General features: G+C 38.7%; 2 protein-coding genes across 2 annotated transcripts; one reads left to right on the top strand and one right to left on the bottom strand.

Moving 5' to 3' along the window:
- Window positions 1–1,536: 1,536 nt before the first annotated feature.
- On the top strand, window positions 1,537–4,319 carry LOC149413993 (tubulin alpha-1 chain). Its single transcript, XM_089643747.1, has 2 exons — window positions 1,537–1,674; window positions 2,898–4,319. The coding sequence occupies exons 1-2, from the start codon at window positions 1,672–1,674 to the stop codon at window positions 4,245–4,247; spliced, it is 1,353 nt and encodes a 450-aa protein (XP_089499873.1). The 5' UTR covers window positions 1,537–1,671; the 3' UTR covers window positions 4,248–4,319.
- A 3,302-nt stretch (window positions 4,320–7,621) lies between these two features.
- Window positions 7,622–17,503, bottom strand: LOC149413994 (peroxynitrite isomerase THAP4-like). Its single transcript, XM_089643752.1, has 4 exons — window positions 17,353–17,503; window positions 14,332–14,481; window positions 11,136–11,306; window positions 7,622–8,481 (listed from the first exon to the last, which is right to left on the bottom strand). Exons 2-4 carry the CDS (start codon window positions 14,465–14,467, stop codon window positions 8,282–8,284), a joined length of 507 nt encoding a protein of 168 aa, XP_089499878.1. The 5' UTR covers window positions 14,468–14,481; window positions 17,353–17,503; the 3' UTR covers window positions 7,622–8,281.
- Between the last annotated feature and the right edge of the window lie 1,665 nt (window positions 17,504–19,168).

Raw genomic sequence — 19,168 nt, forward strand, 5'->3', positions numbered from 1 at the left:
ATTAAAATAGCTTGACAAACGGAGTCTAGAAACGTTCGATTTCAAGCACAAAACTGGTTTTTATTTATTTTCTAAATAATTTTATAAGAAAGCAAAAAAGTTAATCAAGTGAAACTGTCACAGATAATCTTAGCTACCTATAATACTGTATTTTTTAAAAGTTGTTTCCTTTACGCGTTCATACATTTCTATTGAAAAAATGTTTTTTTTTTTGTAGTTTACATTTATATTTTCTATTGATTAATGTATTATTTTATTTGTATTCTACTCAAGCGAAACGATAAGAAAACGTTCAATTTATCTAAAGCATATTTTTTGCTATCCATAATGTACACCAATTCGTTATAAAGATTAATCAAAATAGTGATTTAGCATTAAGCTTTAACAAAACATTGTCCAAAGAAGCGACGCTAGCAGTCCACAATGGAGTGCTGGTACCTACCCTGATGTACGGAAGTGAGGCATGGAACTGGCAGAGGAAGGATGTAAGTAGACTGAATGCTGTAGAAATGAGATCCCTGTGGCGTATGTGTGGTAAAACCATGTATGACCGGTGCACGTACGTGAAACTCGACGTACACGAGCGGAACACCCGAACAGCGGGCCGCTCGGGCCGCTTCTTTGACTCGGCTCGTAAAAGGAATGAGGTATATGCATCTGTTTTTCCTCCTTCATACAATCTGGGCCGCATTAATAAATCCCTACAGCCTTACCCGTCTCACAACACTGCCCAACCGGGTGGCAAAATAGTCCCCCTGCCCTTACACTGTTAAGAGAGTGGCATCTTGTGATGTGTCACATAAAAAAAAAAACGAACAAAAGCTTGTCTCAGATTTTCTGCACTGAAAGATATCCCTACTTCTAGAGATCTAGTAAATAAAATAGCTCAATGCATTTTATAATTCATACCTAAATAAGAGATAACGAATAAACTTAAATTATTGTCTAATTTAGAAATGAGGTAATTCGTTCTTCTGATAAACAAGTACGCGATGCAGAAATGAAGTCACCGGTTGTGGGATGTGATTTTATCTCCTTATTGGGATTGGTACAAGTTTACTAGACATCTGTCATTTAAAGTAGGTACTTGCCTACCTACCCAACCAAATGAATGCATTTTACAAGGGTGATACTGTTTTTGAGAGTGCGATAATAAACTACAGAAAGAAACCATCCCCATTTTAATGATTATAATATCGTGTCGCTGGATAATTAATTTAAATGAGCATGAATGTATTAAATCCATTTTGAGAGATATCCGCTCTTCCCACGATGCGGTACAACGGCTGTCTCCATATCGACCCCTTGGAAGAACAAAGTTTTATCTAACACAACAATGTTACGCGATAATAGGCTCTAGCAAATATAAGTTTTAGAGTTTATTATTGCATAAGATTTCTATGTCAGATGAAACGTTTTTCATGTGTATTACATTTACTACATTTGCCTATGCGGCAACACGGCGCCTCCTGATTGGTCGAATTTCCAATGCGTCGGGCGGCTCGGTCAATCAGAACGCTCCGTTGCCTGACGTCACACATTGTATAAAAGCGCCAGACGCGCCGTTTGTCAGCCATTGTAAGTTTGGTAAACCTCCTTGTTGGTGCACTAAACGGAACACCAGTTCTCCACTTCTTTTTACACGAATTTCTTTCAAGAAACTCAATCAAAATGGTAAGCGATAATCCCAATACTTAATTTAATCCATTTTCAATCATTTCTCGATAATTTTCATTCCCCTTTCTCCGTAATTCGCTAGTTTTCTGCAATTTGGGCGTAGCGAGTGACTCACCATGACGCCATCAATGAACTAGCTAAAAACTTTTATTTACCAAGAATTATTCCAATTTGAAGAATTATAATCATCAGCAATCATGTCAATAACTTTTCGGCTCTTTGGTTGCATTATTTTGTGCAAATTAACATTAAAAATGCGACAGATGGCTAACCGGTATGATAGTTTCAAGATGGCCTCGCCTCATCCCAATCTTTATAAAAATCATTTTAAATACAATTTGAACAATCATTGAATGATTCCCAATGAAAACTCATCCCTTTTGTGACATTAAAAGTAAAATTTTGTGCATATTAACGTGAAATATGCGACAGATGGCCGGCGTGAAAATCATTTCAACATGGCTTCAAACTTAAATTAAACCGGCTTTATTTCATATTCTTATTTATTTAATCAATATACAGTTTTATAAACAACATTAATAACGTAATTCCGTAATCTTTCATCTTGTATTTATTGCAATTAGTCATGTTTTCCTTCCGCCCTAGAATGGAGGTCATTTTGCCGGCCGCACCCATGACCTGAAATTAACAAAATGAAGAAATAAGTTAAATGCTAACTTTATTATCCCAATAATTTACCAAACTTAACCGAATTAATAAAAAAAAAGTTTTTAGTTTGATATTTTGTTCAACTGAGAAAAAGTTCGTTTTTCAAATTTGAAAACTTTTATCGAGAAGCCATGAGTTAAAATTACTTTAAAATCATTTCGTCAGTTCCTATTTACCTATTAACATTTTTAATAATAGTTCTTATTGATATATAAAAATTCCGGTAAATCGGTTTTTTCTTTTGCTCATGTGGCCGGGCGCCATTTTATGATTCATAACCAACGGTTTTTCGGGCGTGTTCTAGAAAATTCTCAACGGTAAATAATTTAACCTTCAGTTTATTGAATACATTATTATTATAGCGGAATTTAATGCAAATAACCGATATTACCGGGAAGCTACTGAAGTTTTATTTTTATAATAATCCCGTTATTTTGGCTTTCGACGTGAACCAGGTTATTGTATTAGCTTGGTCATCCCAGGGCGTCTCGAGTCTCTTTATGCTATCTGATAAAGAAGCTGTACTAATTTTACTGTTTGTTTTCTTCCAGCGTGAGTGCATCTCTATCCACGTTGGACAGGCCGGAGTCCAGATCGGAAATGCCTGCTGGGAGCTGTACTGCCTGGAACACGGAATCCAGCCCGATGGTCAGATGCCATCAGACAAGTCCATCGGTGGCGGGGACGACTCCTTCAACACCTTCTTCAGCGAAACCGGCGCTGGCAAGCACGTGCCTCGCGCGGTGTTCGTAGATCTCGAACCCACCGTAGTGGATGAAGTCCGCACAGGAACATACCGGCAGCTCTTTCACCCAGAGCAGCTTATCACTGGTAAGGAGGACGCAGCCAACAACTACGCCCGTGGTCACTACACCATCGGAAAGGAAATCGTCGACCTCGTGCTCGACAGGATCCGCAAGCTCGCTGACCAGTGCACAGGGCTTCAAGGATTCCTCATCTTCCATTCCTTCGGAGGAGGTACCGGATCTGGATTCACCTCCCTGCTCATGGAGCGTCTTTCCGTAGATTACGGAAAGAAGTCCAAGCTGGAGTTCGCCATCTACCCCGCACCCCAAGTCTCCACAGCCGTGGTTGAGCCTTACAACTCCATCCTGACCACCCACACCACCCTGGAGCATTCCGACTGCGCGTTCATGGTCGATAACGAAGCCATCTACGATATCTGCAGGCGTAATCTTGACATCGAGCGTCCAACATACACCAATCTCAACAGGCTGATTGGACAGATCGTGTCTTCCATCACCGCGTCGCTCCGTTTCGATGGTGCCCTCAACGTCGATCTAACAGAGTTCCAGACCAATTTGGTGCCATACCCTCGTATCCACTTCCCCCTGGTCACTTACGCTCCAGTCATCTCCGCCGAGAAGGCCTACCATGAGCAGCTGTCCGTCGCCGAGATCACCAACGCGTGCTTCGAGCCCGCAAACCAGATGGTGAAGTGCGACCCGCGTCACGGCAAGTACATGGCGTGTTGCATGCTGTACAGAGGAGACGTCGTACCCAAGGACGTCAACGCTGCCATTGCTACCATCAAGACCAAGCGTACAATCCAGTTCGTGGACTGGTGTCCTACCGGTTTCAAGGTTGGAATCAACTACCAGCCCCCTACCGTCGTGCCTGGAGGCGATTTGGCTAAAGTACAGCGCGCCGTGTGCATGCTCTCCAACACCACCGCCATCGCTGAGGCATGGGCTCGTCTCGACCACAAGTTCGACCTCATGTACGCCAAGCGTGCCTTCGTCCACTGGTACGTCGGAGAAGGTATGGAGGAAGGTGAGTTCTCCGAGGCTCGTGAGGATCTTGCCGCTCTGGAGAAGGACTACGAAGAGGTCGGCATGGACTCCGGAGAGGGAGAAGGCGAAGGTGCAGAGGAGTATTAAATCTGATGATACTTCCACGATCGTTCATTAGCATTTTGTCTAAGAACTGAATAAAAGAAATTTATAATTTAATCAGTTTGTTTTCTTTATTGTTATTTGTTTATATAATACCTTTCAATGTGTGATGCAGGACAAGAATACTTCAGTTGAACATAATAACGGTAAGTATCTTGCAAAGAAAACTCCTCCTGCGGCTATTGTGTCTGGCAAAACTTTGCGATAGACGGCTTACTCTAAGGTCAGCAGATCTAGATGTTAGTAATCGTCTAATCAAACTCTAGGTTAAATCGAGCCGTTTAATATGACTGCCCTTTTCATGTAACTGATCCGCTCATCTGGAATAGACTTTCCTCAGCTCATTAATCTCCAGAATTTGGCTGAATTTAAACGGGCTTTAAAAAATCTTAGCTTTTCAATATTTTATTATTAACCATATTCTCAAACTTCTGGTAATTGTTTGGTTTCGGTTGTCTCCTTTATAGGGCTGCCACCTTTCGAAAACAGTAGACCCGGAGATTTTAGAAATATAGTTTTTTTTATTAAAATAAAACTTTTAGTATGAATTATTTAATTAAGGCAAAATGTCATGGTAAATTATCATTAGTAATGTTTAAAAAAATATATAAATAACCTAGTTAGTGCTAAGCTAACTTGGACTATCTTGACACTTATAACTATATTTTTCATTCTGAAGGGATTGTTGCATCTTTTCTTGCTCAGGTTTCTTCAAAAATTCTTGGCAATTCATATTGTAATTAACTCTGCCTTCAATGTGTCCACTGACAAGCAGTTTCGCTTGTCTGTCCACAAATTTCTCACTAAAGAAAAGACGCATTCAACAAAAGCATTGCTTAATAATAATAATTTGTAGAGCGCCGTTTTTGTGAAAAATCACCTCAAGGGCGCTGTACAATTTATTTCCTAGGATCTACATTTATTATTTAGGAAAGATACCATAACATACTTACCTGGCAAGTCACTTCCGACAAACACACTTATATTAAAAAGTTTATGCTTATACAAGAGCACGCAGAGGACACTATATCAAAAAACACTGGTCATCGCATGATCTTAAGTCTGCTATAGTTTTTATTTTAGTTTAACTGTATTTTAACTGTCTTAAAAGCCTACAAATTGTTAGTTATCATTTTTATTTATTTATTTTTAATTATTATTTCTATTTATTTTATTTTATTTTTAAAATTTTTTACATTTCGTTAATTTAAATTGCCGTCGACTGTGAAAGTGGAGGTATTTTGAAATTATGGATTCGACTGTCTGAAAAGGTGCGTTTTAAGTTTAGACCTAAATTCTGTCTGTCGAGTCTGCGATCATTCTCAAATTATGTGGCAGTCCATTCCGGGCTTTAGGTCCTGACACGGCGAAAGGGCTTATAGGGATTGAAAAAAATTTTCCAATTATTTTTGGCAGTTCAGTGAACGTTGAGGTCACTTTGAATAACCGAACCCATCGTAAATCAACAGGCAATGTTGAATCACTAGATTGTACGAACTGAGGAAATACTTGATTTAATTTTCGGGTCTCGTCGTAAAGTTTATCTTCGTCGACATTTTTCAAACCGAGTGATTCGACAGTATCTTCGTAACTCACTGAAGATTTTGAACACAGAATCCTCAAAATCATAATTTTTCTGTATGTATTCAAGAGTTCTCCTGTAAACCTCATTGGCTTCTTTTTTTAATTGATCCTGATCAGAAGGCCTTAAAAACTCTCATTACTTTGGCACCATAAAATTCATCGTGCATCCACCCTTGACTCTGTGCAAAAACGGACGGTCCGTTTGATAGATTCCCCAATCTTAACAAACGGACTGCAATCTTTAGAGCACAGGCGTCAGGTAGGTATGCTGTCCTTGTTCTATCGGTATTACAATGGAAGATGCTCTGAGGAACTAGCGTCATTGATCCCTTCGGCACCGGTGCGTAGTCGGGATACACGCCAAACGCGTGCCCAACATTTGTACACGGTTGACATTTGTCACATGAGAACGGGTCGCTTCTACGATTCGTTCTTAAGTTCAACAGCTCGGCTGTGGAACAAACTGCCGGCCTCTGTGTTTCCTCCCTCCTACAACATGGGACTCTTCAAGACCCATGTTCACTCCTTCCTCTCCACACAGCATCCCCAAAGATGACATAGGCCCTGAGGGATATTATTTTCTTCAGGGCCTCCTGTGTAGAGTAAATATAAAAAAAAACTCAGTCAGACAGTCTTCTGTCGCTTCGTCGCCTCCGCCCGGTCTGACCCGGAGATATCGATGTTAAACCCGTAGCCCGGACATGCACCATGAAAACCCGGAGAGGTGGCAGCCCTACTCCATTATTGCACCTTTTTAAAATGTCTGCCCATAAGATTCTCATTTCTGAGCACAAACTGCCACCTGTTTTAGAATTGGTGAGAATGGCAGCTGACGTTAATTGAATGTTCGAACGATCATTCGTTACATGGGTACGGTGACCGGATAAATCATCAAAATGATAATTCATCACATTTTTAAAAAGTTGTATAAAGTCATGGAAAGTGATGAAACAAAAACTTTATTAACTGGGTTAAGTAGGTAAGGTTTAAATTAAATTTTTTTCATCGTTTCTAATGATTTTATATCAATTATTATTTTTTTGGTAAACTAATGTTTAAGATAAGATTTTTTTATGCATAGCACAAAGGGTAACAATTATTTATAAGCAATAATTATTAGCCTGAAACACTCATTATGATGAGATGACTGATGAGTGTTTCAGGCTAATAATTATTGCTTATAAATAATTGTTACCCTTTGTGCTATGCATAAAAAAATCTTGTCTTACATTAGTTTACCAAAAAAATAATAATTAATATTTAACAAGTTCTAGTATCTTCACCAAAAAATGTAGACAATTTGTCTCGACGCCATCTAGTGAGAGAGTTAGCACTTACAATGCCTTTCTCATATAAAAAATAAAGTTGGTTGTTTTCAGGTGAAAAGATGTAACAAGCAGTAATTGTTGAATGAAACACTAGTATATATTGAATTATTTGGCGGATAAGAGATAAGCCGCCATAGCTCAGTGGTCAGAGCTGCCGACCGGAAATCAAAGGACACGGGTTCAAGTCCCGTTTGCGTCATGTATCTTTTATCAGGAGATTTTTCAATGTGGATGAGTGTTTCAGGCTAATAATTATTGCTTATAAATAATTGTTACACTTTATATCATTTTTTAAAGGTGTGTCGAATTGTCACTGTTGAGTTATCGTGGAACCCGTGGGTAGATAGTCACAATTTTGACACTAATGGTGATTTCCTTGACAAATCAAAAGCTATCAAACAAAAAGATTTTTTAATAACTTTATTGAAAATAATAATTAATACTATGTACAAAATTATTGGTAATGGAAAAACATTGTTAAAGGTTAGATGTCAATTTGTTGTCTGATGTAACGCACGGCACCACTGGATACAACTTAGCGGATCACATGATAAGCACTTGCACTCCGTCTCGTTCCTGCAGTAACGTACAGACGAGACAGAGCGCGTAAAGGGTAAAGTGGTAGCGTAATCAGGAGTGACATGAGATATAAGTTTTCTTTTTAAATGAAAAAAATGTCATCAGACAGCAAAATGACGTCTACATTTGTTACTCCAAATGTGTTCATCCTTCACATACATGGTGTCTGGAATCTCGTAGTACAAGCGGGGAAATTGCTGAATCTACATCACATTTAGGGTCGAGTCGAATACCGCACAAGAGTCCCAACTTTCTGGGGCCAGTGGGACCTTGATATCCCCAATTGGTATGTTGTGAGGCTCAAATTAAAATGGGAAAGTACCTGGTTATTCAGATCGGGTCACCAAACACAGCTAAAGGCATTTCAGCCAGATCTGACAAAGCGAGTTTCCTGCAGTTGGAACTCTTGTGCGATTGTTCACATTAAAAAAATTGTAAGAAACTGTATACATGATCTACAAACTAACTACACTTCTTGAAAAATCTATTCTAATTTACAAGGATTACAGAAATTACAAGAGGTGGTATTCATGCTTCCTTGGTGTAAACGGCTCTCAGATGCTCGGTGAGTGGAGTATTTGCTGTCTCCATGTGGATGACCAGCTCCAGGGATCCGTCCCCCAGGAGTCGGAAGGTCCTCACGAGCTGCAGCACGGCCGGATCCTTGGCTCCCGTCATCCGGGAGAACTGTTTCGACTTCAGGGATATGACGCCATCGGAGTAAAAACCTGAAATAATATTTTTAAATAAATTATATAAACTCCTTACAAGTGAAAGTGTGTCTCTCATCTTTGGGGGTGCTGTGTGACGGGTGTTTATGAAGTAACGAAGAGAATGTGCATGGGTCTTGAAAAGAACCACGTTGTAGAAGAGAAGAAACACAGAGGCCTGCAAATCGTTCCGAAAAATCAAGAACTAGTCGCAGAAACGACCTGTTCTCCTGTGACGAATGTTAACCGTTTACAAATGTTTGGCGAATTTTCCAGCTGTGCACCGGAGCCAAACGGATCAATGACGCTAATTTCTCGGAGCGCCTTTCATTGAAATACCGGTAAGACAAAGACAGCATTCCCACTTGACGCCTGTGCTATAAAGATTGCAATCCGTTTGTTAACACACTTCGGCCGGGAAAGGTAGTTTTACCCGTTCGGTCGATTGATGATGAACGGTGAGAAGGGTAGTTCTACCTTTTACGCCGGCCTCATTTCAATGGCAGAAAAGACGGAATTATTCAATGTTTTTATATGAATATTATATACTAATCTCTTTGTAAAGTCCCAACTATATGTACATGATTATAGAATCGTAATGAAAGTATTTTTTTAAATTTATTTTTGAGCCTTTCGTTTACATCGGTAATTCAACAAAAGGATAGTATGTTATTTGTTAGTGAAATAATTCAATTCCTGGAATGAGGGTTTTTATGACCGTGAAACCTGATTCGAATCTCTTTGTCCGTTCCGCACCTACTCAACTCCTATGTGCGAGCGAGTGAGAGATGTCGGGCGTATTTAAAGAAAGCAGGAATGCGCAAATACCGATAGGCGGACGGTAATAAACATATTCCAAGGTTAATTGAGTTGCATTTCTGATAATATTCGATTTTCGTTTAGTACTTTTATAGCTTGGGAATGCTGAGTTAAAATAAATTAAAGAAATTCGCACGGGCCTTTATTTTCGCCCGAACTCAGTAAAGCGCCAGCGCAAAAAATACCCGGTCAAAGTTGTTAAGATAGAGGAATCCATCAAACGTACTGCCCGTTTCTGCACAGTCAAGTGTTTATTTCAGGTATTTTGTAATTCCTGATTAGAGGTGGCTGCCAAATTCAACAGTGGGGCGCACTTGTGATTTGTACAGGGTCAGCAGTTGTGTACTATCTACAGTATCTGCGGGCCCTGTACAGTACGCCCAGCTTCTGTTGTGCTAACTTGACTCTGGGTTTGATAAAGCCTCCGTGCTAAGAGTTACAGCAAGCCTATCAATAGAATCAATAGGCTTGTTGGGAAGATTGCTTCAGTTGAAGGAGACTAGATTTTCATTTTAATCCCTTTTAGACATAATTGGGTCTTTGCAACATTAATTTCAACGGTTCCTTTGCCTGCTTCAAATTCATCTTAACTATCGAAGTTTGCTCTAAGGTTAATCATATAGTGTAATATGCTACCAAATCTTGATATATAAAACTTCAGACAAAAGGGTGACCTATGACAGGGGTGTTGGTTATCCCACAAATGGTTCCCGGGGCGGCGGTATACATACCCGCCGTAACTCTGATTCAATAAACTCTGATTTGTTTTGAATTTAAATGACATTATCAAAATAGGAGCTGATTGTAGAATTCTAAGTGTAAGGAGAATATATGACGCAAAGGTGAATGGCAGAAGACATCAGGGACGACCGTGGAAGACATTGCAAGATCAAATACTTGAGTCGGACCATGCCAAAAGTTAGAATAACAGAAGAGAAGCCAGAAAGAAAGTGTCTTCGCTGAGGGTAGTGAATGATACAGCTGAAAGAGCTGTTAAGTTAATGCAAGATTTTCATGGCTTAATCACGTCCGAAGAGGAACAAAAATAATTACGATGTTACTGTTACGATGCGGTCAGGAACACCGGAAGATTTATCCTGACTGTAAAAAAGAAAACTTTGAAGAGAAAATTTAATCAATAAACCATTTTTAAATATAAAATAGTACATAATTGAAGATTTGTGCATTTTTAAATTTTATTTATCCAACAAAAATGAAAGTTTAAAATCGATCCATATTAACTCTATACAAATTTTTATACCATATGTTTGGCATCAAGTCGGCACGGGTTGTTGGGATCAAATGGAATAAAATAAGAGGGTATGCGTATTTAAATTCATGAAAAAAAAAAATCTTCCTTATGTCCTGGGACACCCTAACCTACAGTTCTAGTGCACCCAGGTAGCTATATAATGAGGCGCGCTCAGAAGTACTTAGTCAGTCATTAATTCGCAGTTTTACGAGTTTTACCATCAATTGACCGCCGTTGCCCTGCGCGTCGCGTCCCGCTCTTTCTTCACCACATCGCTAAGGGACCATCACGTACCACGATTTATTATGGACTCCTTGGGTTCGCGGCCATCGTTCCTGGCCAGCGCTGACCTCACGCACCTAGCGACCCTGCGACCACTTCCCCGGTCTGCATCTCATCTCCCAACTGTGCAACTCACTGACTCACAATAAGCGCTGTAACACAACACAACATCATCTATCATTGTCTCCTTATCAGATCCCCAAACACTAATATCAAGGGTATTACAGTTAGGTTTTGTGAGGGTTGGAATAGGTGAGGTTAGGATAGATTTGGTTAGGTTAGGTAGTACATTTAGTCTGATTGTCTGATTTCGATTCACCTTCCTCGATGCTTGTGACTCCGAAGTTGTGCGCCACCATCATGGAGAGAGACAGAGAGGGAGATGGGGAAGATGAAGGTGGCTGGACGCGCAGGAAGCCACGCTCTTTGTGCATTGGCTTGCCACCCTGCAGATTCCAGGAGTCTGAAGAGAATTCAAACATCGGCTGACCTAGAACACAATACGGTATGGTTTTATTCTAAATTCTTACGTGAACTCTTCTTGTGCCGATACTAAATTTTCACAATAGGCCTACTGATTCTATTTTGTTTTTAGCAAAACAATGTTTTCGTAAATTACGCTGTCATATTACGCTGACGTTACAGTCAGCTTTTAGGGTTATATTTTGAGAATTTGATATTTCTTCAAAAACAAATATTATTAGATTTAAGATTTTCTCGACCAAAAATATTTTTGTAATTTGTTTTTGGGGTGTTATGCCGTGTTGCGCTAACTTCTTCTTTAGCCAACGTTTTGGACAACGTTTTGTCCCTGATGATGGACACTGTAACGTTGTCCGAAACATTGGCTAAAGAAGGAGTTAGCGCAATACGGCATAACACCCCAAAAACAAGTAGCAAAAATATTGTTTGATTCCAAGATAAGCTGTTTTTGGATGATTATTATAACTAACTAATTGTTGCACCTAACAGAGAGAACGGACTGCCAAAAACCTCTGTCTAGGCACACACTACTTGCTTCATTCACATTCATACATACTCTTCTGTTATTCTGACTCTTGACATGGCCCGTCTCCGTTGTTTGATTCACTTGACCGTGCCATGTCTTCTTCGGACGTCCTAGACTTCTACTACCAATCATATTTGCATCGTATATTCTCCTTACATTCTTTTCTTTGTCCATTCGCATAACATGCCAAAACCATCTGGTTGTCCCTTTCATAATCTTACTCATTACGCTTATGAAACAGGTAAGAAGTATTGAAGAAGCATTGTACCGTGTTCTATTACACCAGCGGTTGGGGAACCGGAGTAAAAATGACATCAAGATACAGTTATAAAACATTTTACCAAACTCAGAGAGCGGTTCTCTGACTGCTTTCCAGATCTTGATATACATACTTTCAATTGGGTTGTAGATCCTTTTAAATGTGAAATTGCTAACATACCAGAAGAACCTCCGGGTTTGACAGAAACAATACTTGAACTTCCATCTAATACTGAAGCACTTATTCAATTTGAGAGCAAAGCCAATCTGTCGTCTTTTTGGATGTCAAAAGCTACCAAGGCTTTCAAAATTGCACATGAGGAGGCGGTAAAAAAGTTGTTGCCATTTGCAACAACCTATCTTTGTGAACAAGGCTTTTCCACTCTAATTAACATAAAAACGAAGAACAGAAATCGATTAAACACCGAAGACTGTATTCAAATTGCTCTTACATCAAAAAGTCCGAATTTTTAAGTAATTCTATGAAACATGAAGCAGCATCGTTTCTCCAAAAACTGAGAAGGAAACCTGAAAATCTGAATTTTTGTTTGATCCAATTTGAGAATTTTATTTTGTTTGTCCATTACATTTTTTTATTTTTTATATTAACTCCACACAGGAGGCCCTGAAGAAAATAATTTCCCTCAGGGCCTATATCATCTTTGGGGATGCTGTGTGGAGGGTCTTTTTGTGGAGAGGAAGGAGTGAACATGGGTCTTGAAGAGTCCCATGTTGTAGGAGGGAGGAAACACAGAGGCCGGCAGTTCGTTCCACAGCCGAGCTGTTGAACTTAAGAATGAATCGTAGAAGCGACCCGTTCTCATGTGACAAATGTCAACCGTGTACAAATGTTGGGCGCGCGTTTGGCGTGTATCCCGACTACGCACCGGTGCCGAAGGGATCAATGACGCCAGTTCCCCAGAGCATCTTCCATTGTAATACCGATAGAACAAGGACAGCATACCTACCTGACGCCTGTGCTCTAAAGATTGCAGTCCGCTTGTTAAGATTGGGGAATCTATCAAACGGACCGCCCGTTTTTGCACAGAGTCAAGGGTTTTTTTCAGGTATTTAGGGGCTCCGGACCAGAGATGGCTGCCAAATTCGACAGTAGGGCGCACTTGCGATTTGTACAGGGTCAGCAGTTGTGTACTATTAAAGTATCTGCGGGCCCTGTACAGTACGCCCAGCTTCTGAGAGGCCAGCTTTACTCTGGCTTCGATGGAGCCCCCGTACCTGAGCTGGTCACTTATAGTTACACCAAGCATATCAATGGAAGGCCTGTTCGGAAGATTGCTTCCGTTGAAGGAGACTAGATTATCATTTAGATCCCTTTTTATACAGCTCATTCAATTGGGTTTGAAAATCACGGGAATTGTGGAATTATGGAAACAGCCTACCTTGAATTCCCATGAAAATCGGTAGTAGGGCTCTAGACGAACTCTCACTGTTCACAAGGTGAAATTTCCTCCAAAACGAGATAATCTTTGATGCGATTTTGATATTTGCAAACAGAGCATAAAGCGTGTGAATATACGACGAGGAGACGACGATTACACCTTCTTGCCATACGACATGAATACGAATGTTAACTTGCGACAATTTACAGTGCAACAAAATCATCTTATTCTTTCCAAGTGTGGGTAAGGTTGTTTTTAACCTTTTGAACGCATTAATTTGCTCCGTTTTATCTATACCCGTATGCGGTACATATTTTCAAATACTTATGCACGCAATTAAATGTCAAATTATAGCATTCTGGAATGATTTATTGGACTATATAGACAGAACAGATTATTCTCCACAATATGAAAACAAATCCTCGAGTGTCAACACTCTTAAATGTTTATAAAAACAAAAACATAAAATTTCACACAAAGACGTACCGTATCTTTTGAATGTGGTCACGCCATTCACTCGGCGTGTGTGTACTTAGGCCACTGCGTTGATAGACACAAGCGGGACACCATGAGCACTTATCATTTTTAGTTATGAAAAGTTGTGAATGACATACTAGTACTAACGCCATCCGTTGACAAAAATGTAAACTAAAGGACTAAAAGGCGCGAAGAGGCGCACTTGATTATCGATCTTTTTTTATGAAATACAATTTTATTTTTGAGAAATTCAAAAGTTAAAAATTCAAGAGTTAAGGAAGTAAATGGATAGTAGGTATGATAGTATATGATGGGAAAAATGGTAAATATTATCCAAAACTGTTTCAATACTAAACAAGCACTACGCTTACCAACGCATTTGAATTGTAGTTTCTCTCCGTAGGTGAACGGTTTGATGGTGGGGAACTGACCCTGACCGGAGCTGGTCAGCCAGCTGCCCTCCAGCCAGGAGATTGGCTGCAGCAGCGCGTGCAAATTGGAAGACATCTCGAATCTAAACTCTGAAATAGAAATATATTTGTTCTGAAGAGTCGTAAAAATTTTGTGGTAGACCATTATCAAAGACACAGAAATGTATTTTGAAGATATTAACAATTCTCAAACGAAAGATGTGAAACAGAAAAAGATTGCTTTACCACTGAGCTAATCCGACCATATCCCCTTCGATCATATTTAATCGTAAGCGTAATACATGGTTTTACCGCACATACGCCTCAGGGATCTCATTTCTACAGCATTCAGTCTACTTTCATCCTTTCTCTGCCAGTTCCATGCCTCACTTCCGTACATCAGGGTAGGTACCAGCACTCCATTGTGGACTGCTAGCTTGGCTTCTTTGGACAGTGTTTAGTTAGCGCCAACTGCGTTCAGTCCTCCATGAATGGAGTTACCTGCATTTCCCCTTGTTTCAATATCTCTGTCAGCCTTCCCATCTCTCTAGAACATACTTCCTACATCAGGGTAGGTACCAGCACACCATTGTGGACTGCTAGCTTGGCTTCTTTGGACAGTGTTTAGTTAGCGCCAACTGCGTTCAGTCCTCCATGAATGGAGTTCCCTGCATTTCCCCTTGTTTCAATATCTCTGTCAGCCTTCCCATCTCTCTAGAACATACTTCCTACATCAGGGTAGGTACCAGCACTCCATTGTGGACTGCTAGCTTGGCTTCTTTGGACAGTGTTTAGTTAGCGCCAACTGCGTTCAGTCCTCCATGAATGGAGTTACCTGCATTTCCCCTTGTTTCAATATCTCTGTCAGCCTTCCCATCTCTCTAGAACATACTTCCTACATCAGGGTAGGTACCAGCACTCCATTGTGGACTGCTAGCTTGGCTTCTTTGGACAGTGTTTAGTTAGCGCCAACTGCGTTCAGTCCTCCATGAATGGAGTTACCTGCATTTCCCCTTGTTTCAATATCTCTGTCAGCCTTCCCATCTCTCTAGAACATACTTCTAAATACACAAACTCATCCACCTGCTACAAGTATTCTTAATGTTTGGGTTATTATGCCTTGTTGCGCTTACTTCTTTAGCCAATGCTTCGGACAGCATTACAGTGTCCACCATCATTGCATTAGCCACATCTATTCTAATATTATCGGATGGGGCAGGCCAAATAACAACATCCTAAAATCCCTGTAAGAAGTAGCACTGCAGAAATCTTCAACAAACTAAACATCAAGTCACTTAAACAGAACACCTTTGTAACCTTCACTGGCTCAAGTGCCCTGAAAGAATCCAGTACAAACTGTGCTGGATGGTGTTTAAATCCATCAATGAAATGGCCCCACCCTACATCTCTGAACTATGCGTCCCGGAAAACACTGGTCTGAGGCAGTCAACTCTTAGATCAGCAACATCATCAGCTGTAGGCAGACTGATGGAACCTAAGCGCAAGCCAAATACTAAGTTTGGTGATCGCGCTTTCGGAGTATCTGGTATAAACTCCCTCCGGAACTAAGATCCATAACAAGTCCAACAGAATTCAGGTCTAAACTAAAAACATACCCTTAAATTAAATATACCATTCCTGAGAGAAAGTCCAATTATATCCAATTTTCCAATTACATCTTCAATTCTGTATATAAATTTTAGATACAGAATTATCCGGTGATTTTGGATTTTGAATTTGAAGTTGGTGATCGCACTTTCGAAGCATCTGGGCCGAATAAAGGCTTGGAATAAACTTCCTCAGGAACTTAAGATTCATAACAAGTCCAACAGAATTCAGGTCTAAACTAAAAACTTACCCTTTTAAGCCGTCATACCCTTAAATTAAATATGCCATTCCTGAGAGCAAGTCCAATTATATCGAATTTTACAATTATGTCCTAAATCCTGTATCTAAATTTTGCTAATGAACAATTAGATAATGTTAATTAAGTGTTGATCTCAAGTGACCTACCAGGTAAGTATTGTACTGTATATTATCTCCATTTATAGTTAGTAATAACATAGATCATTGTAGAAATGTATTATATATTTGTACAGCGCCCTTGAGGTGTTTTTGCACAAAAAAGGCGCTATATAAATCATCCAAATATTATTTTTATCAAACTCTACAACAAAATCCCTCTCTCATTCAAAACTCACAAAAACGTTTTAACATTTAAATCTCAAATAAAAAGCTGGATACAAAACATAGGGAGATTAGAAATAGATAATAAACTGCCACCAAATACAGAATTGAACTGAAACCACTCAACTGAACAAAAAAACACTTTGTAATATATTTATAATAACTTTGGATAATAATCCATATATGTAAATAAAATCACGGGAGAACTCAGTGGATATCATTATATACAGGGTTTTCCAATAAGAGGTGTTATTTTGAATAGCCCGCTATTTCGGTAGATGTTACTTTTTTCTTTTTTCTGTTTAACCTATTTTCAACAACGCATTGAAATTATTAAAATTCACTTGAGTGAATCAAATGCAAATCATCTTGAGTGATGAGGCCCATTTCCACCTCGGTGGCTTCGTCAACAAGCAAAATTGTCGCATCTGGGGCTCGGAAAACCCAAAAGTTATTGTTGAAAAGCCTCTCTATTCTCAACGTGTGACTGTTTGGTGCGGTTTATGATCCGGCGGAGTCATTGGACCTTACTTTTTCGAAAATGAGGCTGGATCAACAGTTACGGTGAATGGATTGCGCTATCGAGAGATGATTAATGATTTTTTATGGCCGGAATTGGATGATATTGATCTGGACAACGTTTACTTTCAACAAGACGGCGCTACGTGCCACACAAGCAAAGAAACCATTGATCTTTTACGATTGAATATCAAAATAACACATTTTATTGGAAAACCCTGTATATTTGTTACAAAAAATTATTTCTATTTAAAAATATATGTTAGTATCACTAACCTATATATTTGACTGAGATGATAAGTTGTCCCACAAAAATAACTTCCCAGGTAATGAGGTAATCACCAAAAATCACTTCTTGGAAGATAATTGAATAAATAAATACCGGTTCAAAATAATTATTCGAGTAAACTTCTTGTATTTTGACATTTGCATTTGACAGCTGACAGTAGAGATTGCAATACTAAATAATCGACCGTAAAAATAATCGAACTTTCGAGTTTTATTCGCTAATCTGGAGAAATCTTTCACTTTTTTTCCATTGTGTCGTAAAACGAAAGTTGAGACACACGATCAAAATGATTTTTTTATAGCTACCGTTAATCATTTAAAAATGTATATATATATATATATATCGTTAACTTTTTGAATATTTTTTTATTTGATAAAACTAATAACAAATTTTCGTCACTATTTTTGTTGCATCTTCAGAGCATTTTGTAAATTTCAATCTACAAATAAAAATGTAAATTTCCGTTTATTTTTGTTTTTTTTCTTATATATTCAATAATATTGTTATTGGGTTTATGAAAACAGTTTATTTTTAAACAAATTCTGCTGTGTAATTATTATTACGCGTGACAGCTTTTTCGCCCTCTAAAAGCATTATCAAACTGTTTGATAATGCCTTCAGAGGGCGAAACAGCTGTCAGACGTAATAATAATTACACAGCAGAACTTGCTTAAAAATAAACTGTTTTTATAAACCCAATAACAATATTATTGAATATATAAAAAATTAAAATTAAAATGGAGTTCTTCAAAAAATAAACTTAACAAAAATAAATAAATTTCCGTTGTTCAAAATCTTAGATCCCCGAAAAATCTTCACCGATTGCTTTGAAAATTTTCATTCGAAGACTCATCTGTTTTTTATACCTATTTATGTAGATGTCACATAACTGTGAGAGGTAAAAACATGCTTTTTTCAAACTGCATAATCTGTTGGATAAACATGTTTTTTTTTAAATAAATTACAACGCCGTGTTGAACGTTGAACGTAAAAGCAAGACGAGCTATTGTTTTTCTATCTGCAAAGAAATACTGAGCCGCAGCAACGCGTGGTGGTTTATAGCTTGTAATTTAATACAAATATTATCGGTACACAATTTTTTTTATACTTTGACGTAATAAAAATGTTGTGTTAAATATTTTGGTAATATTTCAAAATTCCGTTGCATGCTTAAAGCATTTTATGTAAAATAAAACTCTATAACTAACTAACCATCACGCAGTTTCCCCGCAGGGGTAGGCAGAGAAGACGGACCGCCAAACAACTGCTCTTGGCACACACTCCTTCACTCATTCACATTCATACATCGTCTCGTACATACTCTTCTATTACAAGGGAATCGTTATTATTCTTCAATCCGGAAGACATGGCACTTGGTAGTGCCATGTCTTCTTCGGGCGTCCCCTACTTCTACTACCATTCACATTTGCATCATATATTCTCCTTACATGCCTTTCTTCGGTCATTTACTCTACTAAACTTAATGAGGGAAAGGTGTTTTTTCTGACATTTGTCGTAGATTAAGTTTGAAGGTTAGGAAATACACGTATATTGTTAAAATAACCCAAATCAGGGACACAAAAATCTATGTTGTGCATGATTTTCCATATCCCAGAAGTAAATAATTGTTGAAACCAAGTGTTATTAAACAAATTACGTATTTTGCAATTATATTTTTTGTAATTTTTTATTTTGCCCGTTTAAGAAGTGCTCGAACAGTAAATAAATAAAATATTTGCCCGTTATTACAAAGTAACGGTTATTATTTATTTATTGGACAATTTTTATAGCGCCGCTTTTGTG

This window comes from Hesperophylax consimilis, chromosome 20 (genome assembly GCF_061612785.1).
Source record: "Hesperophylax consimilis isolate HC1 chromosome 20, BYU_Hcon_1.0, whole genome shotgun sequence".
In the NCBI taxonomy this organism is placed as follows: domain Eukaryota; kingdom Metazoa; phylum Arthropoda; class Insecta; order Trichoptera; family Limnephilidae; genus Hesperophylax; species Hesperophylax consimilis.

Excerpts from the sequence above, each read along its gene's own strand:
- LOC149413994 (XM_089643752.1), bottom strand. The coding sequence starts at position 14,467 with ATGTCTTCCAATTTGCACGCGCTGCTGCAGCCAATCTCCTGGCTGGAG. Across the intron at positions 11,307-14,331 it reads ACTACAATTCAAATGCGTTG|GTCAGCCGATGTTTGAATTC; the intron begins GTAAGCGTAGTG and ends ATTGTGTTCTAG. Across the intron at positions 8,482-11,135 it reads AGTCACAAGCATCGAGGAAG|GTTTTTACTCCGATGGCGTC; the intron begins GTGAATCGAAAT and ends ATATTATTTCAG.